The sequence below is a fragment of the Drosophila suzukii genome (genome assembly GCF_043229965.1).
Source record: "Drosophila suzukii chromosome 2 unlocalized genomic scaffold, CBGP_Dsuzu_IsoJpt1.0 scf_2c, whole genome shotgun sequence".
Classification (NCBI taxonomy): domain Eukaryota; kingdom Metazoa; phylum Arthropoda; class Insecta; order Diptera; family Drosophilidae; genus Drosophila; species Drosophila suzukii.
In genome coordinates, this window is record NW_027255896.1 from 11,979,679 (window position 1) to 12,005,329 (window position 25,651).

At 43.9% G+C, this 25,651-nt stretch overlaps 2 protein-coding genes across 3 annotated transcripts in view; one reads left to right on the forward strand and one right to left on the reverse strand.

Annotated features, from left to right (window-relative positions):
* The window catches only part of RpL5 (ribosomal protein L5), a 383,867-nt gene that overhangs the window by 213,223 nt on the left and 144,993 nt on the right, over positions 1–25,651 (forward strand). Inside the window, exon 1 of one of the 2 annotated variants that reach the window (XM_065868435.2) lies at positions 26–35. The exons of the other annotated variant lie outside the window; for it this stretch is intronic. The gene's annotated coding sequence lies outside the window, so the exon portion shown is untranslated. Of the gene's footprint in view, positions 1–25; positions 36–25,651 lie in introns of those variants that run through there. 2 annotated transcript variants of the gene reach the window in all.
* Positions 1,398–2,351, reverse strand: LOC139354299 (uncharacterized). The gene has a single exon (XM_070998520.1). It carries the CDS (start codon positions 2,349–2,351, stop codon positions 1,398–1,400), a length of 954 nt encoding a protein of 317 aa, XP_070854621.1.

Genomic DNA, 25,651 nt, shown 5'->3' on the forward strand with positions numbered 1-25,651 from the left:
TCAGCATCCTTGCTATACGCCACTGCTTCGTTGTGGCGCCTTCCTTAACAAGGCCTCCATCCAGGACGGGGGTATCTGGCGGGTAAGCTGCTCCCTTGAGCAGGTCGTTCGGCGTAAGAGGGGCTTCCTGGTGAGCGGAAGAGAATTTACAATGTTCTCCGCCTCTATCAGAAAACTCTCCAAGACGTGCTCGCTCGGCGCCACTTCCTTCACCGTGTGGCGCAGCACCCTCTTCACGCACTGCACCATTCGTTCCCAGACTTAGCCTTCTGACGGGTTGACGCTGGGCAATTGAAGATCCAGTCAATCCCTTAGCTCGACAGCTCCATTTGGATCTTCTCGGGTTCACATACCTCCGCAAACTTCTTGGCCTCTCTATCAGCTCCCACGAAGTTCTTGCCGTTGTCGCTGCGCAGTCTATGAACTGGCCCTCGACGGCACACAAAATTCCTGATCACGATTATGCAGGAATCAGTTGACAGGTCATGTGCCAGCTCCAAATCTATCGCTCTGGTCGTCAGGAACGAAAACAACGCCACCCACCGCTTCTCCTGGTGCCGAGCAACGGTTACCAGCAGTGGTGCAAAGTAGTCAAGACCTGTATTCTTGAATGGTCAACCATAGGCCTTCAGACGATCCTCCGGCAGGGGTCCCATAATGGGCGGCATCGGTCGCGCTCTCTGCAGCTTGCACTGACTGCATCCAGAAATCACTCCCCGTAGAACTCGTCTCAGTTTCGTTATCTAGAACTTGGTCCGGATCTCCGCGATCGTAGCATCCACGTTCTGATGCTTCATCCTCACATGGGCAACGCGCACAACCATCTCTGTTCTCAGCGTCCTCACATTCCGCTGCTGTGAGGCCATAGTTCTCAAGCTCATCTCCTTGTCTACGGCATCGACGCGTGAACCTTAGGACCCAGGCTGCAGTCTTCAACAATCGCCTGTAGCTTGAGAATCTCTGAAACGGTATAAGGGTCTCATTTTCTCCAATGAGCACAAACTCACTCGGCATTTCTTCTTCATCATCTGCATCCGCCTCGTCGCTCGGTGCAGATCCTGGTCAGCTCGCCGCTGGTCTCCTCAAGAATGCCGGTCCATTTAGCCAGCGTGACTTCTCGCTCAAGTCCACGCTACATCGCGACCTGGTCGCATCATCCGCCACATTGTCGGCGCACGGTAGCCATCTCCATTGGGCCACCTTCGTTGACTCCAAAATTTTCGCAACTCTGTTCCCGACGAACTGCTTGTAGCGCCTGTGTGTACTGACAATCTATCGCAGCACTTCACTTGCCCATGTCCAAAATAGTGAAGTGGTCTTCGGAACTGGTCCACTTTCTCCATCTCCTTACGCCAATCCATAAAGGCATTGTACATCTCATCCGGTAGTGAATCGTTTCATGCGATCTTCCTTCTCCAGACTTCTCGCAATAATAGCTTCGCTGTTACCATCAGGCAACAAAGAAATCCCAAGGGATCAAACGTTGACATAACCATGCTCAGGAAATCCCGCCGTGTGGGAACCCTAGTCCCATCCAATACGATGGGTGCCATTTTATGGTACTGCACTCCAAATTTGAAGTCGTCTGTGGCTGGCTGCCACCTCATTCCCAAAATCTTCTGCTCGGCTTCACCCCATCCAATACTCTGGGCGTGTTCACATGGTCCGAGCATCCTCTCCACAGCAGGGGAACTCGACGAAAACTTGCACAGCTCAAATCCGCCTTGTGCATGTATCTCCTTAACTCTGGTAGCTACTCCAATAGCTTCGCTCTCCACGTAGTGGTAGTAGACGATGGCCTTGACTGCTCTGGGATCCGGATCCATGAATCGCTTGGCATTCACGGTCTTCACATGATGTGCAGCACTCGGTGAACATGCTGCTCCAAATGTAATCACGCGCATTTCATACACGTCGGGATCCCGCTGGTCATCCCCATCTCTCCACAGAAACCGTTGCGCACATCTATCCTCGGGTCGCATTAGCACCTGATGAAACATCTCTTTGATTCCGATGCGAACTCCGACTGCGCCTTCTCTGAAGTGGAAGAGAATAGATGCCAAGGGCTTGTAGTGCTGCGGACCTTTGCTCAGCGCTGAATTCAACGACACGTCTCCAACTCGTGCCGCTGCATCAAATACCAGTCGTATCATTCCCGGCTGGTTGGGACTCTCCACTCCAAAATGTGGCAAGTACCAAATCCTGTCGCTCTCCTTAGCGATGTCCTGTCGTTCCAAACGCTTTGCGTAGCCTTTGGATACGTAATCCTTCATAATCCGGGAATATTCCTGGGCAAACTGCCCGTCTCGCTTCATTTTCTTTTCAATATTGATCAGCCGATTGTACGCCATCTCTTAGCTACTTGGCAGCACAATGTGATTCGTTTTCCATAATAATCCCGTCTGGTAGCGACGGCCAACTCTCACCGTAAATCTGCTGGGCCCTCACGTCGTCGCTGTTCTCGATCTCGAAGTAGTTCTCGACGACCCGTTCCACGTTATACTTCACAGACGTGGCTAGCAGACATGACCTCGGTGATTGCGTATCTCGTCGTCCTCCTATAGGCCCAAAAACAACCCATCCTAGTTCGGTTGCGGACGCGTACGGTCCTTCTTTGGCAAACCGTCTTGTCCTCAATGGCAATCCTAAATGGCCATGATCCAGTCCAATCAGCAGCTTCGGTACTGCGTTCTCATAGGGCTTCATCGGAAGTCGAGCGTCCTTGTGTACGCTCCTCACATCTTGTCGACGCAAGCTCTGCTTCGGCAAACTCAAATTCGAAACGGCATACACGTTTCTCAGTTCATGTCGGGTGGACTTGCCTGCTCCACTAATTTGCAGACGTACCACGCTAGTAGGCTCTTTGGTGGCTCTACCTCCAAACCATTGTTCAGCTGACGACGTACTCCTTGTACGCCTAGCTCTCCAAGCAGCTCGTTGTCGACCATCGTCACCAAAGAACCTTCATCCAGCAGGGCGTATGTATCCAGCTGCTTCCCACCTCCATATAGGGTCACCGGCAGTACACGGAACAATAGTCGTTCTCTGTCCTCGTCGACACGGCTTAAATTCGTTTCCGGCGTCGGTTGAGCATCCGCTGATGACAATGTTCCTTCATCCACTCGAACGCCTTGCCTCGGTCCAAACGCCCGTTGGTCCCGATCGTTGCTTCTCCAATTGCCGCCTTGCTGTGGCGGTCTCCTGAAGCCGTTATCTACTCCACGCAGAAGTCGACGATGCTTCCTCCAGCATCCATTAACGTCATGTGCCCGATCCTCAGACACATAAAACATAGTCGGTGTCTTCTGGCGAGCCTCCACCTCTCTGTAGGCTCGGCCACAAGGTCTTCCATCAGGGTAGGGTTACCAAAATGCTGCTCTGCTTTCGCTGACCGCAAGAAGGCCGTTAGGTTACTCACATGCGTGGCAGACTGTGCTCCGATGCTGAAGGCACATCTCGGATGCTGTTGAGCTGACTGCGTATAAGCTGCTCCGGTCGGCCATATCTAAAACGCAGCTGCTCCATTACTGCAATCACATTGCTTGGGTGAATCAATAGCGACTTCACTGTCTCACGCGCTTCATCCTTTATCGCCTTTAGTAACCTCTGATTATTCTGCAGATCCGTACAGTTGTACGCCCGCGTCGTCTCCGTAAACGCGCAATAGAGGATGGGCCAATCCTATGGCTTTCCTCCGAACGTAGGCAGCTCGGGAAGCTTTCGTTTTGCCCAGCTTCCATTTCCTCCAAGGGCCGTCGTCCATGCACCGACTTCGAGAGACGGGGCTCCTCCTAATGTTACGCCAGCCACTTCACTATATGGCTCGGAACCATGCGCTGAAACCGTAGTACCAGTAGCGCAGTGTGGCGACGCGTAGCTGCTTCTCGTCGTGCAGTTCTCTGTAACTCCGCTCCAAGATGGCGTTCTCACTGATGCCACACTTGTTGGGTTAGGTACGAACAAGCCGGTTGCAAATGGCGGCTGGCTCGCACTAACCGCACTCGATATAGCGGGATCAGCGCGCTCCGTATTTGCGCAGCGAGCGCCCTCCAAATCCTTTTCCAGCTCGGCGATCCTCTCCAAGGCCAATCCTATGGCTTTCCTCCGAACGTAGGCAGCTCGGGAAGCTTTCGTTTTGCCCAGCTTCCATTTCCTCCAAGGGCCGTCGTCCATGCACCGACTTCGAGAGACGGGGCTCCTCCTAATGTTACGCCAGCCACTTCACTATATGGCTCGGAACCATGCGCTGAAACCGTAGTACCAGTAGCGCAGTGTGGCGACGCGTAGCTGCTTCTCGTCGTGCAGTTCTCTGTAACTCCGCTCCAAGATGGCGTTCTCACTGATGCCACACTTGTTGGGTTAGGTACGAACAAGCCGGTTGCAAATGGCGGCTGGCTCGCACTAACAGCACTCGATATAGCGGGATCAGCGCGCTCCGTATTTGCGCAGCGAGCGCCCTCCAAATCCTTTTCCAGCTCGGCGATCCTCTCCAAGGCCAATCCTATGGCTTTCCTCCGAACGTAGGCAGCTCGGGAAGCTTTCGTTTTGCCCAGCTTCCATTTCCTCCAAGGGCCGTCGTCCATGCACCGACTTCGAGAGACGGGGCTCCTCCTAATGTTACGCCAGCCACTTCACTATATGGCTCGGAACCATGCGCTGAAACCGTAGTACCAGTAGCGCAGTGTGGCGACGCGTAGCTGCTTCTCGTCGTGCAGTTCTCTGTAACTCCGCTCCAAGATGGCGTTCTCACTGATGCCACACTTGTTGGGTTAGGTACGAACAAGCCGGTTGCAAATGGCGGCTGGCTCGCACTAACAGCACTCGATATAGCGGGATCAGCGCGCTCCGTATTTGCGCAGCGAGCGCCCTCCAAATCCTTTTCCAGCTCGGCGATCCTCTCCAAGAGGTCGGCCACCTTGGGTTTCCTGCTCTGCGATTGCCCACAGCCCATGTTGGTGGCACCTATACTTGCCGACTGGCTGGATGGCGCCGGGGCTCCACTGCCTTAGCCGCCATCTTGCGACGTTCCTGCACTCTTTTGCGGGACCAAAACGCTGGTATCTATCTGCGCCGTCGCACTCACGTTTTCCTGTCCATCGTACAGACAAGGACTCCTTCTGGGGGAATGCTGCATCATCTTCCTCCAGGAACTTATCCCACAACGTATCCAGTGACGCCAGTTGCGTCCAAATATGACCTGCGTTGCCTGCGGCAAATGCGACCCACGCCTGGGGTCCGATGGAATTCTCCGGGTGTTCGAATTAATCCGCTCCAAGCGGTGTCCAACGCCAATGTGCGTTCCAGTGCAGTCCGCTGTGACTGCACTCCAAGATCACTCGGTCGGGTCCTCTACGTACACGCACAAGCGCGTTCCGGCAACTCTCTAGCTAATGACCGCCAAATGCCAAAGCCATAAGCGCAAGTCGCCAAGTCAGTCAGTCCTACCTTAACACAGTACGCCTGACTGTAGGTTAGGATCCACGGCAGTCCGCCTGACTGCGAATAAAAGACCACTGTCAAAACAAGAATAGGAGTTGCCTACAGTATACACGGACCCGATTCACAACAAACAAGGGCAACGCTTGAATGTAGGACTGTATAACATAGTATATGTCGAGGAATCACTAGAACCTTCCTCTGCTTCAGGCTGCTCTTCGTGCTGCTCCAAACGGAAACGTTTTCTGGCGCGTGGCATCTTTTCAGTTTGGCTCTTCAAATACGAATGCTTTCCCTTACAGCTTGCGTCCCCTTTTCCCTTTTTGCCAGCGTCACTCTCTACTTTTTCTACTCTCGTTCTCGCATTCCAATACACACACTACTGAGAACTTCCCGTTATTCCTTTTTGATGCGGACACCTGCATCCTTCTATCTCGCTCACACCAGTGCACAGACTAACGTTGACAACAGAAACTCTTGCCTCCATTTGAACAGCCAAAGGAACAGCACAGAAGTACATACATGAAAACGAATGGGAAGCGAAAGACAAATCAAAGCTAACAGTTGTTATAACTTGAATTGGCCAACTAATCTACGACACGGCCATCCCGACTTTCACTCGTCCTCGTGTGTTTCCAACTTTTAAACATTACAAAATATTATCTCCCAATAATAAATAGAACTAGGTATGTACCTTGAAGTTAAAGCAAAACAACTATATTTTCATTAATCAGAAGCCTTATAAACTATTAATCTGTGAATAACAAATCAAACTTAGAATTTTTGCTTTCTTAACATTTTTCCTCAATAACATTATTCTTTTAAATTCAAAAGTTATACAGAATTCTTAATTCTTAACTAGCAGACAATAACAAAGGACAATACTTTTATTATATTAAGCCGGACTACCATCAATTCAAACAATATTCATTTTCCATTTTCATTTGCTTCTCCAATAAGCAATCACATTAACAGTTTTCGTTTTACTTAACAATTTAAGTCTTGTCTCAACCAACCGGCCAACATAGCACACAGCTGTCTCGACTATAAACAGATCAATTGACCAACCGGCCAACACATAGCACACGGTTATCATTTACATTTTCTTATTTCATAAATCATCGCAGCCATCACCGGCATCCATGACCACCTCGTCATGCTCTCTGGTAATCCCCTTCTCAGGCATTTTTCGTAAAAATTCGTGCGAATATTTGTAAGTTCGATTGCCCTTTAACGCTTTTACTAAAAATGGGCCTTTAAACTTGGGGTCTAGTTTTGTCTGGTGTCGCTCCTCATTCTTGAGTAAGACATGATCCCCAACTTTATGCTTAACAATAGTGGCTTTATTCCCATCGAATCTTAATTTGTCATATTTGGAATTTTGTTCCATATTGTGCTTAGCTATATTTCTGATTAGATTTACATCAACTACACTCACGTTTTCAGGAACGGGTACAAGGCCAAATGGTCTAGCTTCTTTTCCAATTAGTAACTCTATTGAACTAACTTTCGTTACCCGATTGGGAGTGCAATTAAGAGCCAGTTGAATTTCATACAAAGCGTCCTGCCAAGATCCCTTGCCCGTTTCAACCGCAGTTAGCATAGATTTAAGAGTACTCATCACTCGTTCGACCTGGCCATTGGCCCGGCTGCCGCCAGTTGCGATCAAATGTAAATCTATCTTTTGCGCTGAGCAAAAGTCACGAAACACAGTACTAGCAAAGCTACGTCCCTGATCAGCTATCAAACGGGAAGAACGATACTAAAGACTTCACTGACTTGATGCAGCTTTCAGAGTCTAGTCTAGTGGTGTGAAACAAATGGACGAACTTAGAAAATACATCTATTTGAACGATTATATATTCCTTTTGGTCTTTTTTACCACTAAGCTTCCCTGTGATATCAATATGAACTGTATGAAACGGGACGCTCACTTTCGGAATGGGATGCAATTCAGCTTGTACCTTGCCAGTCGGAGGCTTAGATAACATACAGGTAATGCAATTGTCAACGAATTTACGGACATACTGTGACATTTTGTCAAACCAATAGTACTCATACATTTTTGCAAGGGTCTTTTCCCAACCGAGATGCATAATTGCCTCGTGAACGTTGTTAACAGCAGACCACCTAAAGGGCTTTGGAATAATAGGAAGACAGTTAGTTTTCCCATGACTTTGAATTTTCCTATATAGAGTACCACCACGTAACTCAAAGGTTTTCGCTATATCCTCAGGAAGTTCTTCATTGCGCAATTTGGACACGATAGATGATGTTTCTTCATCTCTTTGCTGCTCTGCCAGCAACCAGTTGTCGGTAATCTCTGTCAAGTTTATACGCTTTTCGGTTATACCTTTTGAATTTTTACGATCTTCCAACACTGGGTTTCGAGAGAGAAAGTCTACATGAGCCATTCGATCACCTGGTCTATACTCAATATCGAACTTAAAAACCTGCATATACGACCACCACCTTTGCACTCTAGGAGTTAACTCGGCTTTGGTTTTGGAAGCTTTGAGCGAATTACATTCCGTATACACCGTAAATTGACGACCATGCAAGTAATGACGGAAATACTTCATGGAGACATATACTGCGAGCGTTTCCAACTCGTATGAGTGGTAGCGTGATTCGGCGGGGGAAGTCCTTTTGCTGAAATACTCGATCACTCGAGGCTTGTTCTCGATCCTGCGCAATAAAATGGCCCCATAACCATCAGCACTTGCGTCGGTGTGAAGCTCAATCGGAAAAATTGGGTCGAATATAGTGAGCACGGGTTCTTTGGTCAAGATAAAAATTACTCTTTGTCGTACTTGCTCGTATCCGGTTTCCACTCAAACGATATGCTTTTGGAAGTTAAAGCATACAGAGGTTTCAACAATTGTGAGAACTGAGGGACAAATTGCCCAAAATAAGAAACGAGACCAATAAACTGTCTCAGCTGGGTCACAGACTGTGGGGTGGCAGATCATTCTATGCTTTTATTTTTCTTGGATTGGGTCTTATTTCACCTTCCTTAACTTCAAACCCCAAATATTCAACACAGGATTTAAGAAGTGAGCATTTGGTGATATTAAAAGAAAATCCGGCTTTAGTTAGGGTTTGCAAAACTACCTCAAGTCTTTCTAAAGCTTCGTCTTTGTCCATGTAGACTACTACATACGAATGAACAAGAGCACCTAAAGCACAATTTATAGCTCGTTGAAATACGGAAGGGGCATTCTTTAACCCAAATGGCATGGCAACAAACTCATACTGTCCGTCCGGAGTAACGAACGCTTTGGTGAAATCCGCTTGCCATATCTATGCAGGTGAAAAACTTAGCACCACTTAGTCTACCTATCTGGTCCGGAATAAGTGGCAACGGATACTTGTCAGAAATAGTATTCGAATTCAGTTCCCTATAATCAACACAGAAACGGTCAGTTCCATTTTTCTTCTTAACAAGAAGCATCGGGCTTGCAAAGGGGGAGGAACTTGGTCTTATAATGTTCGCATCCAACAGCTGTTTAATAGACATTCGCACTTGTTCTTTTTCGTCCACGCTCAATCTGTAAGGTCGTCTCTGAACTGTCTTGTTTGGATCAATCAGTCGAATCTCTAGCTGCCCCGTAGTTACGCGACTTTGTGGAATACCGCTTATAAACGAACCAGAGTAATTTTGAAGCATTGATGTTAGCCTATCCTTATCTAAACCACTTAGATCGGTATCAACATTGGCCAAATCGGGAACACAGTCTGAAGTCAAGACAGGCAATACATTTTTTTCATTAAACACTGAAAGTGAATTAGATGTAATTGTTACACCGATTCCCTGGCTCAAAATTTCTCTTCCAATCAAAGCATCATATTTGATATAACTATCTTGAACTGCATGAAAAAGAACTTCGAAGGAATGATCACAAATCAAAACCTTAGCCAATATCTGTCGGTTTGTAAACCGTATTACTACCAATACCTCTTAAAATTACTACGGTATTTATTCTAGATCCAGACAGCTTTAGCGAGACGGCTTTCTTGATGAGCGAGCACTCGGCTCCTGAGTCTAAACAAAATTGGAACGACTCACCAAATTGTTGAAAAGTTCCAAGGGGCTCAAGTACGGTACACAGGTTGACATCTTTAACATAATCTCTCTTGACCGTCATTGAGCGCTCCTGACGATCCGGGCACATAGTAGCCACATGCCCTTCCTTTCCACACTTAAAGCAAATTAGAGTCGAGCGATCTCTTCCTCCGTTATGTCCAGAACGTTGATTAGCTAGTTGACTATGTCGCGGGGGCACACCAGACGAGCGACACTCCGCCTTCTTGTGACCCTCTTTTCCGCATTTGTGACATCTGATATTAAAGAATGGTCTTGTTTTCTTATTAGTCGGGGCCGACAAGACGTCGCCAGTACCGCGGCTCGGTTCAGCATCAAAAGAAAAGGCTTTCAACTCCTGTTGCAACTCGTTCCGAGAATTGACTTCTGTAGTAAAAGCCAAGCGTCGCATTCGCTTGTGCAATCCAGCCACGTGTGCCAAAGCAACAGAAACGGCAATTTGCTCTACCGTCAGGGACTTCCACCTGGACATCAGGGATGTTACAACTCTGCTTCCATACAGCGACATAGATTCTCCCTCTGTTGGGCGAGCATTCAGCAAATTCAACAAAGTTGCAGCCAAGGTCTCGGTTCCGGCGAAATACTGCAAAAACAGTTCTCTGAACTGCGTCCATTGGATTCCAGGGTAGACCGTTTGTGCAAGCCAATAAGACGCGCTTCCTTGCAAGGACCGACTGAGAGCCATCACGATAGCGCTGTTTTCTAGACTGTTTTCGGAAAGATTGTAATCCACCGTTGCACTCCATGATACTGCATCCGCGCTTGCACGATAACGGTAACTGCGTCATGCGAAACGATTTCTGCAAAAGCTGCAGGGACGAGGAGGAAGAGGAAACGGTGGAACACCTGTTCTGTTCCTGCCCGGCCCTAAGCAGATCTAGACTGTACCACTTAGGGAATCCCTTCATGAGCAGTCTATCTGAACTGGCGAACATAAGCCTAAAACGAATAATAAAATTCATTAAAGCAACCGGATGGGAATTATGCTAAGCCAGCTGCAATAAAGGCAGCAGATTTTTAGGAAAGGGGATACAGATCCACGCGGTACCACAATGGACCTTTTAAGGACTAAGTGTGTCAATGATTTGGCAGCAGCTCTAACCTAACCTAACCTAAGTGTAATAAAAATCCCCTCCCCAACAAATATTATACGAAAAAAATAGAAATAATTAAATAAATAAATTAATGGCTAAATTAACAGACGAAACAACATAAATGTTAAAGAATTATTTCGCGCTAAGCCGCCGATCTCCTCCAGCTGCGGTTGGTGACGTAACTCCGCGACGTGATGTTACGATCGGTCGAGTCCTCCACCGAATTCTGGAGAGGATTACGCCCTGTAGCGGGTCGAACTTGAGCCCGATAGTTAAGTCAGTATTTAATCAATTGGAATTGGTATTGTGCCCTGATGGAGCAATTGGGCACACTAGAAAGCCCGAATATGGCGCACTCGTTGAATTGTTGAAAGTCATGGAGTGTGGGAGGTTATACTGCGGTAAGAAACTGTTATATTTTAAGCCATTGTAATTGAATTTGTAATCTCCCATAGAATAAAATATATGTATATGTCGTAAATTAGTTGGCCAATTCAAGTTATAACAACTGTTAGCTTTGATTTGTCTTTCGCTTCCCATTCGTTTTCATGTATGTACTTCTGTGCTGTTCCCTTGGCTGTTCAAATGGAGGCAATAGTTTCTGTTGTCAACGTTAGTCTGTGCACTGGTGTGAGCGAGATAGAAGGATGCAGGTGTCCGCATCAAAAAGGAATAACGGGAAGTTCTCAGTAGTGTGTGTATTGGAATGCGAGAACGAGAGTAGAAAAAGTAGAGAGTGACGCTGGCAAAAAGGGAAAAGGGGACGCAAGCTGTAAGGGAAAGCATTCGTATTTGAAGAGCTAAACTGAAAAGATGCAACGCGCCAGAAAACGTTTCCGTTCTAGAAACTTAGTCCTTAAAAGGTCCACTGTGGTACCGCGTGGATCTGTATCCCCTTTCCTAAAAATCTGCTGCCTTTATTGCAGCTGGCTTAGCATAATTCCCATCCGGTTGCTTTAATGAATTTTATTATTCGTTTTAGGCTTATGTTCGCCAGTTCAGATAGACTGCTCATGAAGGGATTCCCTAAGTGGTACAGTCTAGATCTGCTCAGGGCCGGGCAGGAACAGAACAGGTGTTCCACCGTTTCCTCTTCCTCCTCGTCCCTGCAGCTTTTGCAGAAATCGTTTCGGGGCGCGCCCAATCTGCTTGCGTGTGTGCCAACCAACCAGTGGCCTGTTAACACTCGTATTACCATTCCGCACTCGGTACGGTTTAGTCTTAATAGTTCCGAAGTTCTCTTTGAGTCAATGATTGGCCATGTCTGGCGAGAGATGCGACAGTGCTTAACATGTGTCCATGCTAGGCTCGCAAGTTTCTTATATTGGTTTTTAATGTTAAGCTTGCAGGTGGCCATCGGCATACCAATGTTTCTCCTTGTCCGGAAGGAGAGGAACGGTAGTGCCATGCCTGGCCAGCTCATCTGAAACACAATTGCCTGTAATGTTCCGGTGACCCGGGACCCATATCAGGTAAATTTTAAACTGCAGAGCCATCTCGTGCAGAGATTTGCGGCATTTTGATATTGTGTGGGAGTTTGTATTGGTCGAGATAGTCGACCTGATAGCCGCCTGACTATCACTGTAGATGTTAATCAGTTTATTCTGACAGTTTGCATCGTTCAGAAGCATCAAAGCTTAAATTATGGCAAATACTTCCGCCTGGAAGACGCTACAGTGATCCGGAAGTCTGAAGGATTTCCTGATATTAAGTTGTTCGGAGTATATACCTCCTCCGACTTGATTATTTAATTTTGAGTCGTCAGTGTAGAAATTGACTGCCTCTGTAGAGCCCGGCTGGCCTTGCTCCCAGTCTTCTCTGGTTGGGAGCAATGCTTCAAAGGGGGTGTGGATGTATTCAATAGGTTTGCATAAATCTGTACTGGGTGGGATCATTGTGTCTTGCTGGAGTATCCTGGCATGACCGTATATTTGGGGTTTCTACTGCCCTGAGTCCCTCATCCGAACCGCAGCTATCTTAGCTCGTTCCATGCCGGCTAAGTCCAGACTTGGAAGGTTCAGAATAGCATTTAGCGCCTCGTTGGGGGTGGTGCGAAGGGCTCCGCTTATGCATAAGGATGCCATTCGTTGTACCTTGTTTAGGTTTGTTGTGGTTGTCTGCTTCATTAGCGCGGGCCACCATATTGACACTCCATAGAGCAGAATAGGCTTAACTATCGCTGTGTGTATCCAGTTGACGATTTTTGGGGACATGCCCCATTTCGTTCCGATGGCCTTTTTGCAGGAGTAGAGGGCAATTGTTGCCTTCCTCGTTCTCTCTTGGCTGTTTAGTCTCCTTGTCAGACGCTTATCTAATACTAACCCCAAATACCTGGCGTTGTCACTGAAGGAGAGAGAGCAGTTATTTAATATTGGTGGGTTTAGTTGAGGAATCTTGTATCTGTTTGTAAACAGCACCAGTTCCGTTTTCGAGGGGTTTACCCCTAGACCTCTTTCTGTTGTCCAGTCAGAGAGTATTTTAAGTTTGGCGGTCATTAGATCGCATAGTGTCTGAGGAAATTTTCCTGAGAAAATAATTGCTACATCGTCCGCATATGCCACAACCTTGCATCCACCCCCTTCCATGTAGCACAACAGCTTATTTACTGCGATGTTCCATAGCAGGGGGGAGAGTACACCACCCTGAGGGGTTCCCCTGTTCACGAACCTTGTTTGTGTTGAGATTCCTAGGGTGGATGTTACCATTCTGCTCATCAGCAATTTATGGATTAACTCCACGACTTGGATCTCAACACCCAGGTCGGTGAGGGATTCGGTTATGGCTGTAGGGAGAACATTGTTGAAAGCGCCCTCTATGTCCAGAAATGCAGCAAGTGCGTATTCCTTGTGATTGAGTGACTTTTCGATTTGGCTGACTACCGCGTGTAGATCTGATTCGGTGGACTTGCCTTTTGAATATGCATGCTGCGCTGCTGATAACTGTTTCGAGTCCTTGACTGACCTGATGTGCAGTCCAATCAGTCGCTCAAAGCTCTTAGGAGAAAGGATGTCAGACTTATCGGCCTAAAATCTTTCGTCATCGTGTGCGAGGCTTTGCCCGCTTTGGGTATAAAGACTACCTTTGTTTCCCTCCATGTTGATGGCAACGTTCTTATCCTAAAAATGGTACCGAAAATTGTCTTTAGCCAGTCGATGGCAAGTTGACCTGCGTGTTGGATGTGCGCAGGTGAGAGATGATCGGGTCCTGGTGATTTGAAGGGTTTGAAGCTGTTTATGGCCCAACTTATGTTGCGTTCGGAAAGAAGCGTTTCCAAGTCAATGCTTAGACCTGCATGATTTTCTGGGAGACGTTCTACCGGGAGACTACCCGGAAAGTGGGTGTCTAGTAGTAGGCTTAGGGACTCCTCACTAGAGTCTGTCCACGAGCCATCTGGTTTTTAAAGGTACCCCAAGGAGGGGGTTGTTTTGGAGAGGATCTTCCTAAGCCGAGCTGCATCGGCTGTTTCCTCTTTGTTTGAGCAGAAGGTCTGCCAAGCTGATCTTTTTTCTTTCCTTATGGCCTTCTTGTAGGAGGCTAGTTCTAACTTGTACTGTTGCCATTCTAGATCCTCATTTCCTGCTTTTGCCCTGTTAAAAAGGGTTCTGCAACTGGATCTGAGTTCTGAAAGTTTCTGTGTCCACCAAGGAGGCTTTTTGGTTCCTCTCGGTTTGCGTTTAGGGTGGGCTGCTTCGAAAGCCGAGTTGCAGGCATTCGTGAACATCCCTACTGTGTTATCAAGACTGAGTATATCACTGTTGTCATTTGGGGGTTCTATTGGAAGAATGTTTAGTAGGGCTTCCCTATAAGCGCGCCAGTTGGTACGTCTAAGGTTGACGAATTCAGCTGGAGTAGAAGGGTCTAGTGATAAAGTGGTTTCTATAAATCTATGGTCAGAGAAAGAGTGTTCGTTTGAGACTTCCCAGTTTTTGACTGCTTCTAGCAGATTACCTGACACCATGGTAAGGTCAATGACTGTTTGGCTATTTTTTGTGATAAAGGTGGGGGTATTACCCCTGTTGCTTAGAAATAGATTTGAGCCAAGGATGAAGTTAAAAAGAGACTCACCCCTGTTGTTGCTTGTTGGGCTTCCCCACTAAGTGTGGTGAGCGTTTGCGTCGCAGCCGATTACCAGTCCTATTTTGAGCGCCTCGCTATCTTTGACCAGTGTCCGGACAAGCTCGTCTGGGGGGTCTTCCTTCTCGAAGGCTATGTAAGCTGAAGCCACCCTGATTGTAGCCGCTGGAAGCTCCAGACTTGCTACGGTGTTGTCTCCGTTGCTGTAATTATGAATCAGAAATATGCTAAGGTGCCTTTTGGCTAAAATGCAGGTTCGAATTTTACCTTCTTTTGGATCAAGCAGCAGCTTGAAATCTTTGGTACCCAGTCCAGCAACCTTGCCTCCTACCACCCAAGGCTCCTGTATAAGTACTAGGTCTGCCCCGCCGTCAGCCAGGCGGAGCAGGAGGGCAGCCGACGCTGCTTTACTGTGATGGAGGTTCACTTGCAGTAGTCTTAGCGACATTTGCCGAGTCCCCTCCACCACTGTGACGTCCGCTTCCTCGCTGCCGCTGAGGTCGCCGTCGTCTTCGTCCGCCGGATTCATCGCCTGCATTCCTCTGCTTAGCGACGCGTCGGTTGAGTAGCCATCTTCCGGTTCATCATCTCCAGGAGCCTCTATCTTCTCGGGAAAGACCTGCTCGGCTGGGTTGCCGGTCGGGTCCTCCTTCGAGTTAGAGTCTCCCTTATAGACATTGATGCGGATGGCACTGAATCCGAAGTTCAGCTCCCCGTGAGCGGCCTCTATTGGGGATACTGACTCCTTATTCAGTACCACGATGGCCTGGCTGATCGGCCCCTCGTGAGGTTCCACCTTTACGACTTTCCAGTCGTGCGTGGGCAAATTGGGGTTGCATCTTTGCAACATAAAGAGGATGTCCTCCGGTGCTTTGATAGACGACGGCAGTCATATCCTCGCTCGTGGTCTGCTGGGGACGTCGCACCAAGCTAGTGCAACGATTTCCGCCCCAGGATACACCTCTCCGAGCTTCTCCATCGCCTTCTTGTAGAGGTCAGCTGATCTCTGGCTGTCGCCAGACACCACCTTGACGCTGCCCTGGAACCAGCCTGCGTCCTTGCAACATGGCGTCGGTTGGGGGAAGTCCCGGAGCAAAGCCATGCAGATGACCGCTAGCTGCTCCTCGACCGCCTTCCATTGGTTTCTTGGGATCCGGCCTCCGGGGTTTCCCTTGTCAACCAGTCCAATCAGAACCTTGTCCCGCGCTATCTCCGCAAATGACAGGTTCTGTTGGACCCTAGATCTCTTTGCCGCAGGTCCAGGCAACTCTAGAGATCGTTGTCTCTTTCGCTGTGCACTTACAGCATTAGGCTTCTCTTGCCCGTAGTTGGGGAGCACCGTCATCGCCCATTCCACCTTCTTCAGCCATTCGGCTGAGGGGTTGGCAATCTTGCTCCTGTTATGTGAGCGGAGTGTTTGCGCGGCAGTCCGCTTCTCCGCATAGGTGAATTTATTTTGCTCGGTGGTTGGAGCGACCGTCTTAGTCATACCTCCTGCAGTTTTTGGCGCCAGCGCGCACTTTGCAGAGGTGCTGGCGGCCGACTGTCTTCCACCTATCACCCCCAGTTTGGGGTGGGGCCCTTTTTGGGATAGCCCCCGAGCTGGTGCCAGCACAGGCGGAGCCAACACTCGCAGATCCTGTCGCACCCACCTTCTCCTCCGTCACGGGTTTCTTAGGAGTGCCCGGCTCCATTGTGTTTTTATTTTTATTTTTGTTGGCATTCTTATTTGATTCCCACGAGTTGCGGAGAAAGGGAAGGTCCACCCGGGCAGAGATCCGCGATGCCCGGGTAAGGCGATAAATAGAGCAGGGGGTCGCCATCTCCCTGAGCCCACCGTTAGAGACTAAGCTAGTTTTTAACCCGGGCCTTTAGCCAGGCTGACTCTCGGTACGGTCCGATTTACACCTTAGTCCGGCCCGGGGTGAGATGTTGTGTGGGATAGGAAGGAGGTAGGTTGTGCGTTTGGGAAAAAAGGGTTGTGTAGAGCAACTATTTAAATGCGGCTGAACAATTCGCATCGACGGTACTGCCGCTAAACAGCGACAGATACCCGCTGGCTGTCCGGGGCTGTTTATTACAGAGGTTTCGGTCTGACCTAGCCTACTGCTATTCACAGCTGGCCTTATAGGCCGTTCGCTATCCGCAACCTGCGACCCGCTTGGTCGCCTCCAGCTAGGCGTCCTCGGAACCATCTCACAAGTTTCTTGGACCAAGTTATTACACTTTAAAATTAAACTATTTATTGTACAGTATCTATTAGACGATTTTTTATTTATTTATATAACAAATTTGAAACAATTTATTTATTGCCGTATGTGAACAGTTCACGGCGAGTGTTTTTATATTTGTATCTATTTGTTATTTATCACTTATCGCTCCTTCTGGGAGAGGCTTAATATTTAAATCATCACATCCAAAGAACAAAAAAACAAATATAACCGCAATTGTATCGCGGAGCACTGGTTAATCCCACGGGGAATCCTCTCCAGCGACCGCGTAGAATATGTCGCGTGTTATCATCGAGTCTTGGATCCAATTAAGAGAGCCCTTTTAGGTAGGGACCGAAAGAAAGAAAACAGACCAGTCTATCCGTCTACATAAATCCCTGTTTGGGACTGTTGCACCCGGCGGGCGATGGTTGATGGGTTTCCTTACGGGAAGCTGAAGAAGTTCTGTAAATAATCTAAGTAAATAAATTGTAATAGAATGAATATGGGGTAGACCTATCTTTCAGAGGGGAGGGAACATGTAGATAGTTCCGAGGTATACTACGGTGACCGGTCCAAGGGGCAGTCGGGGACGGGCTGCTACGGTCGGGAGGGAGCTTAGAGGCTTAGGGTTTGCCCCCAAAAGCCCACAATATATCCGATGGTGTCCTGTGACCTATAAGGGAACAAGTGGGAGAGTTAGTTTTGTGATAATCACGTGTTTTGTTAGTCTTATAGTTGTGCACATTTCGTCAATGTTTTGGTCCAGCAGTAAGACAGCTGTTGCAGCGTGAAGTGTTGTAAAGTACAAACATCTGTTTGTTTAGTGTTGCGTGTGTGTGTGGGCAGGGTTGGAGTACCCACAACCAAAATGCTCTAGAGCTAGCCGACGCTACCCACTCGCGGACACACGTAGTCCTATTTTGGGACGTAACAAACTATTGAAATATTATTTGTTAGTATTTATTTATTTATTTATATATATATAGTGACGTGTCTGCACTGCGATTTCTTAACGGCCACCAGTTCAAAGAACGAAACCGTTCACAAGCAAACAGAATCGCCATTTTCGGCTTTGATTAAAAACGTTACAGAAGCTTGAGGTCCCGCAATGCAAACAAACAAAGAAAAGTCCGAACGTCAACAATGACGTAATTCCATAAACTTGAAAATCCAATAAGATCGCAAAATCTAATAAGACCGAATTATGTAAACACAAACAAAGAAGTGGCGATCGCATCATCTACTTGCGAGTGCGTCACCTAATGCACTAACAGTAAATTCTAAGACGCAAACCAAGGTTTCATTCTAACCAATTCTGTAACAACGTTCTAATAAAAAATAACCAACAAATATAAAAAATCTCCTAAATTTTTATTCGGGCGAAGAACGACCCATGTAAATGGCGCAGTCGGCGATATCTCTTTAAAAAATATCCTTGCGTAAAAACAAAGTCGGGAGCTGACTGATCAATTAAAAGGATATTTCTAAACTACTAGGATATCCAGATCAGCGCGTGGAGTGGCTCACAAGTAAGCAATTTAATCGACTGGCTCGGAAGTGCAACTAAGAGATCCTCAAAAGAACCTAAGTGCAAATTAAAGGCACTAAAAACAAGAAAGGATGTTAGCTTCGGCAAGCCGAAGCTTATATACCCTTGCAGCTATAATTATTAAATTTAAAAAAACAAAAAATTATATTCCCAATAGTATAAGATAATATGCCAAAAAACACCGAAGCTATAATTTGTTTCATATTATTTTCCTACCAATTTTCCGATCGTTCCTATGGCAGCTATATGATATAGTCGTCCGATTTCGATAAAATTAAATTCGAAATTCAGAACTAATAAAAAAATGTTATTTCCAAGCGTTGGAGGTTATATGTTGAAAAACACCGAAGCTATAATTTGTTTCATATTATTTTTCCACCAAATTTACGACCGTTCCTATGGCAGCTATATGATATAGTCTTCCGATTTTGATAAAATTAAATTCGAAATTCAGAATGAATTAAAAAATGTTATTTCCAAGCTTAGGAGGTTATATGCTAAAAATCACCAAAGATACAATTTTTTTAAATTTTTTTTCCGATTATTCCTATGGGAGCTATAAGATATAGTTGTCCGATCCGGCTGGTTCCGACTTATATACTACCTGGAAAGATATACGACTTTTGGGAAAGTTTCAGCCCGATAGCTTTAGAACTGAGAGACTAGTTTGCGTAGAAACGGACGGACAGACGGACAGACGGACAAACGGACAGATCGACTCGTCTAGTCATGCTGATCAAGAATATATATACTTTATCGGGTCGGAAACGTCTCCTTCACTGCGTTGCAAACTTCTGACTGAAATCAATATACCCTCTGCAAGGGTATAAAAAATATACAAATAAATTATATTTCAATCGACTACTGAATTAATCCAATTCGTTAAATGATGAAGTTGAGTGGAATTTAATTAAACACAGTAAAATGGATGGCAAGGGCAACCACAAATTGGGGTGGCACCCAACCCATTGACGGAGCAAAACTTAAATCAGCTTTTGTCCCAGATCCGGAATATTCCAACGTTTGAATGAGATCAGAAGAGTTAACTACATTTTGCGTCTGTATCCTACAACCAACGATCGACAGACAAGCGTTATATTTGGATCAATTTAACTTCAAATCACCGGTGATGCTCAAAGGATTCAGCAAGTTCTACAAGTCAACAAACAGAACTTAGAGCAGCCCTAATCGACGGGTACAAAACGCAAACCCCTGAGGAGCAATTATTACGGCGATTATACAATACTAATTTTCAAGGTAACCAAAGAAAATTTTGTAATGAGATCGCGCTTAAACAGTTAGTTATAATCAACAAATTAGAACTTGAGGGAAATCCAAATGAATTAAAATTGTACACAGAAGCAATGTTTAGGACTACTAAAACAACGAAAATTACCTGACAGAATTTTTATGACATTAGCAAGAAGGGCTATACGAACAAAATGAAAATTTAAAACACTATAACATCAATGTTAATAAAATTCAAAAGCAACAGCAAACAAATTATACACGTAACCCCTACCCTTACACTAATTTTTACAACACCCAAAAATTTAATCCTGGCCCAGCTCTTTCAATTCAACCACCCCAGTCAACCCCAAAGAATGGATCCACAAAATTATAGGTTCCAATCGAATAACAGAAATAATACTTTTGACTAAAATAGGGGAAGTTACCAAGAGTTTCGAATAAAGTTAAATCAGGGACAGCAAAATAATACAATGAACCAAAGCCAACATCCAAGTGGACGATCGGGCTCAGTACCCAAACAATCACAAAAGAGAGTCAGAGAAAGTAATAGTGGACAATCAAGAATGCAAGTCGACGAAAATTATCAACAAAATAAAGAGTACAAAGAAGAAGATGTTTATGACGAAAATGAAAATATTCCAATGCAAGCCTCGGACCAATTACATACATAGAAATAACTATAAATAATCATAATTATCGTTGCCTCGTCGATACCGGTTCATTAATTAACTTAATGAAAAATAATTTTTTTAACGGGAGCATACATTAAGATCCGATTATTATACGCACTATGACAGGTCATTATAAACTAAATGAATTTGTAAAAGTTGCACCTAATAGTTTATTTACTCAAGAACAAATAATTTATATTCACGACTTTTCTTCCAATTATGACATACTACTAGGACGAAAATTACTAGAGGCAAACCAGGCAAATATTGATTATTTAAATAACCGCACTACTATAAGTGGGCTCATATTTTTACACAAAACCATTACTTTGAAAAATCCAACACAAATAAATGATTTTGAGGCATTGCTAAAATCTAAAAATTATACTGATGAAATAAATTATGCTGTTCAAAATGAATTAGCAGAGGGAAAAAATTATCGTTGAGAATACTTAAATGAAGAAGAAAAAGTTAAATTATTAAAATTAATAAACCAATATAAATGCAGTCAATTCAAATTACGAATGTTGTTAAGCATGAAATAAAAACGTATCATGAAAATCCAATTTATAAAAAACCGTATGGGTATCCATTTTCATTTGAAAAAGAAGTTGAGTCTGAAATACAGGATATGTTAAAGCAAGGAATAATTAGGCACAGCGAGTCCCCTTATTGCAGTCCATTGTGGATAGTACCATAAAAAAAAGATGCTTCAGGTAAACAAAAATTTAGACTTGTAGTATATTTCCCATTCCCAATATGGACGAAATACTAGGCAAGCTAGGACGGTGCCAATATGTTACCACCATTGATTTGGCTAAAGGTATCCACCAGATCGAAATGGACAAAAATTACATAAACAAAACAGCGTTTTCCACAAAGTACGGACACTACGAGTACACACGAATGCCATTTAAATTAAAAAATGCACAATTTCCATCGTAAATTAATAAACAAGCATTTCCTTGTATACTTGGACGATATAATTCTTTTCACTACGTCTCTTGATGAACACCCTACTTCATTAAAAATCGTTTTTGAAAAACTTAAAAACGCTAATCTAAAATTACAACTAGACAAATGTGAATTTTTGAAAAAAGAAAAAGAATTTTTGGGACACATTGTTGGACCAAACGGTGTAATGCCAAATCCAGAAAAGGTTAAGGCAATCAATAAATTTCCAATTCCCAAAACTCAAAAATAAATAAAATCATTTCTTTGTCTTTGCGGTTATTACAGAAAACCGTATTCCAAACTTCGCATTCATTTAGAACCAGCTTTTAATTGCTTTAACTAATTGTTTAAAAGCTGGTTCTAAAGTGACATTCAAAGATGATACATTTATTGCAGCATTCAATAAATTAAAGCAACTTATCATAAACGATCCCATACTGATTTGTCCACATTTTGAAACAAAATTTCAATTAACTACTGATGCTAGCAATTACGCATTAGGAGGAGTTCTTTCTCAGAAAAACAAGCCAATCAGTTACATTAGCAGGACTCTAAATGCACATGAAGAAAACTATAGTACAATTGAAAAAGAATTATTAGCTACAGTATATAGCAACAAAAACCTTAAGACCCTATTTATTCGGAAGAAGATTTGAGGTATTAAGTGACCATAAGCCTTTAGTCTGGCTAAACAATATCAAAGAACCTAATATGAAACTGCAAGGATGGAAGATAAGGTTAGGCGATAATGACTTCGAAATGAAATATTTAGAAGGAAGGCAAAATCACGTAGCCGATGCATTGTCAAGAATCAAAATTAACGAAGTATACTATGGCAGTAACAAAGCAACAGCACATAGCGCTGAAGAAGATAATGAAAATTTAATAACAATTACTGAAAAACCAATCAATCATTTCGCAAGACAGGTAGAAATAATTCGAAGCAATACAAAAGGTGAAGAAAGTGAAAATTATTTTAAGAAAGTCAAGATTAAAATAATGTTTCATGAATTAAACATTGAAAAAGCTAAGCCAATATTAATAAAACACTTTTGTACCAAGTCAAGTGCTGTACCAAGAACAGTAATTAAACAAGGAAGAACGCTATACCTCGACTATGAGATACCCTTTACTCAGCTAAACAGACCTAAGGGAAATGGAGATAGCAGCAAAGCGAGATTAAAATGCGCCACCTACCGGCGGTAGACAGATTTAAGCGTGATAGGCGTTAGAGTGGGCGTTGCAAATTTTTTTTTGGATTAATCGATAGGTATTGACGAGACCAATACAATACAGTTAAAATTTTTTATCTAGCGTGAAAATTGTGGGCGGTTTGTGGGCGTTAAAGTGGGCGTGGCAAACTTTTTTATGGTCGATCGATAGGTATTGATGAGAACAATACATTTCAGTTAAAATTTTTATTCTAGCATCAAAACTGTAGGAGCCACAGTTTTGGGCGGCTCTAACGCCCGTTAGAGTGGGCGTGGCACTCTGCTGAAACAAACTTGCGCTGCGTAAGAAGCTCAGGAATCTGTACGCCAAATCTCAATAGCCTAGTTCTTATAGTTTCCGAGATCTCAGCGTTCATCCAGACAGACGGACATGGCTAGAGTGATCCTGATCAAGAATATATATACTTTATGGGGTCGGAAACGCTTCCTTCTGCCTGTTACATACTTTCCGACGAATCTAGTATACCCTTTTACTCTACGAGTAACGGGTATAATTACAGGACATAAAAACTTACGGTGAATTTAAAGAAATTATTGTTAGCAACCACGAAAAACTATTGCATCCAGGAATTGAAAAAATGGTAAGGCTTTTCAAAGAAACCTATTATTATCCCGACTACCAGAATTTAATTCAGAATTTAATTAAAGAGTGTAATGATTGTAACCAAGCAAAAACCGAACATACAAAAACATCGCTTTTATTAAAAACAACTCCAGAAACAGAATTTTGTAGAGAAATTAACGTCGCAGATATTTACACGATCAAAAACCAAAATTACCTAACTTCTATTGATTTATACTCAAAATTTGGAAGCGCGGTTGAATTAAACGAAAAGGACTGGATGGAAGTTAAAAGAGGACTTTTTCGAATATTTAATTCAATGGGAAAACCCAGAACCTTGAAACAGATAGGGATAGTGCTTTTATGAGTATAGCGCATAAAAATTGGCCGGACACAGATAACGTAAATATTCAGATAACAACAAGTAAAAATAGAGTATCAGATGTAGAAAGATTACACAAAACAATTAACGAAAAAATACGTGTGATCGAGACCAGCGACAATTCGGAAAATAAACTTATGAAATGAAAGTAATATTGTATACTTACAATCATAAAATAAAACACAATGCAAAAGGTAGAACACCAGCTGATATTTTTATTTACGCAGGTACCCCTGCATATAATAACCAAATTATAAAAGAAGCTAAAATAGAACAACTTAAAAAAAACGACAACATTTTGAAGTAAATACCAAATTTAGAAAGGCTCCCATAATTCACGGGAAAGTACACAATCCTTATAAACAGACAGGAAATATAGAACAAATATAGAATGATCATTTTGAGGAAACCAACAGAGGTCGAAAGATAAAACATTACAAAACAAACTTCCAGAGACAAAAAAAAATTAATAAAAGTAAATATTTGCAGGAGGACCCAGATCAAGACCAAGCGCTTTGACTTCCATCTTTCTGACATCAACGCTTATAATAATGATGCCAATGGGTAACAACCATGTTATAGAAATTAACCCTATAAAATCAAACAATGACTATTTGTTATTTATGACCGACCCAATCAACATCCCAGATAGTTTTGAATACCATTGCCTCACAATTAATATTACAAAAACGGAAGAAACTTACAAAAACTTGCTATCACAAGCGTTTGGCTTTAAGGAAATAACGCAGATTAAATATTTAACGGAAAAACTGCAAAGAGAAATAAATGGGTTAAAAATTGTGTTTGTAGGAACAGCTTACAAATATCTTTTTGGAACATTAGATAATAATGATAAAGAAGAATTAGAAGAAAAAACAAGGAAGAACGCTGTAGTCGAGTACCTCGACTATCAGATACCCGTTACTCAAAGGGAAATGGAGATATGCAAGCAGCAAAGCGAGATTAAAATGCGCCACCTACCGGCGGTAGACAGATTTAAGCGTTATGGGCGTTAGAGTGGGCGTGGCAAATTTATTTTTGGATCAATCGATAGGTATTGACGACACCAATACATTTCAGTTAAAATTAATTATTAAATCTAGCATGCAAATTGTGGGCGTCACAGGTTTTCGCGGTTTGTGGGCGTTTAAGTGGGCGTGGCAAATTTTTTTAGGTCAATCGATAGCTATTGATGAGAACAATACATTTCAGTTAAAATTTTCTATCTAGCATCAAAACTGTAGAAGTTACAGCTTCGGGCGGTTTGTGGGCGTTAGAGTGGGCGTGGCAGTCTACTGAAACAAACTTGCGCTGCGTAAGAAGCTCAGGAATCTTTACGCCAAATCTCAATAGCCTAGCCCTCATAGTTTCCCAGATCTCAGCGTTCATCCGGACAGACAGACGGACAGACGGACAGACGGACAGACGGACAGACGGACATGGCTAGATCGACTCGGCTAGTGATCCTGATCAAGAATATATATACTTTATGGGGTCGGAAACGCTTCCTTCTGCCTGTTACATACTTTCCGACGAATCTAGTATACCCTTTTACTCTACGAGTAACGGGTATAATAAAAAACAGTGTACAGGTAAACGCACTGAATAATATAACCGATACAGTTAACAAAGGCATCGATAAAATAAACACGCATCCCAAATACAACAAAAACGAAAAAATTCTTGAATTATTGGTTTTTAATTTAGAACATTTCGCAGAATACATTGAAGACCTGGAAATGCGAATGCAGTTAGCAAGATTAGGAATATTCAATCATTAATTCAATTCAAACATTAATTCTGAGATACTTCTGAACATAAAAACCTCAACTTGGCTTAGGTCAGATTCAAACAAAATTTTGATTATATACCACATACCCAGAGAAATAAAGAAACTTCCCGTATACGAAATATTACCTTATCCAGATGAAAATAATAAAACATTACAAGATAACACCCAAAACAAATATTACGTATACAGAAACAGTTCGTATAACAAAGAAACCAAAAAAACCTGTTACCAACACATGTCTTTTAGGTCTTGTTAATCAAACAGATACTAGTTCCAGGTACACAAAATCGCTATTAACTACCCAAATTAAATATGTCGAACCAAATATCATAGTTA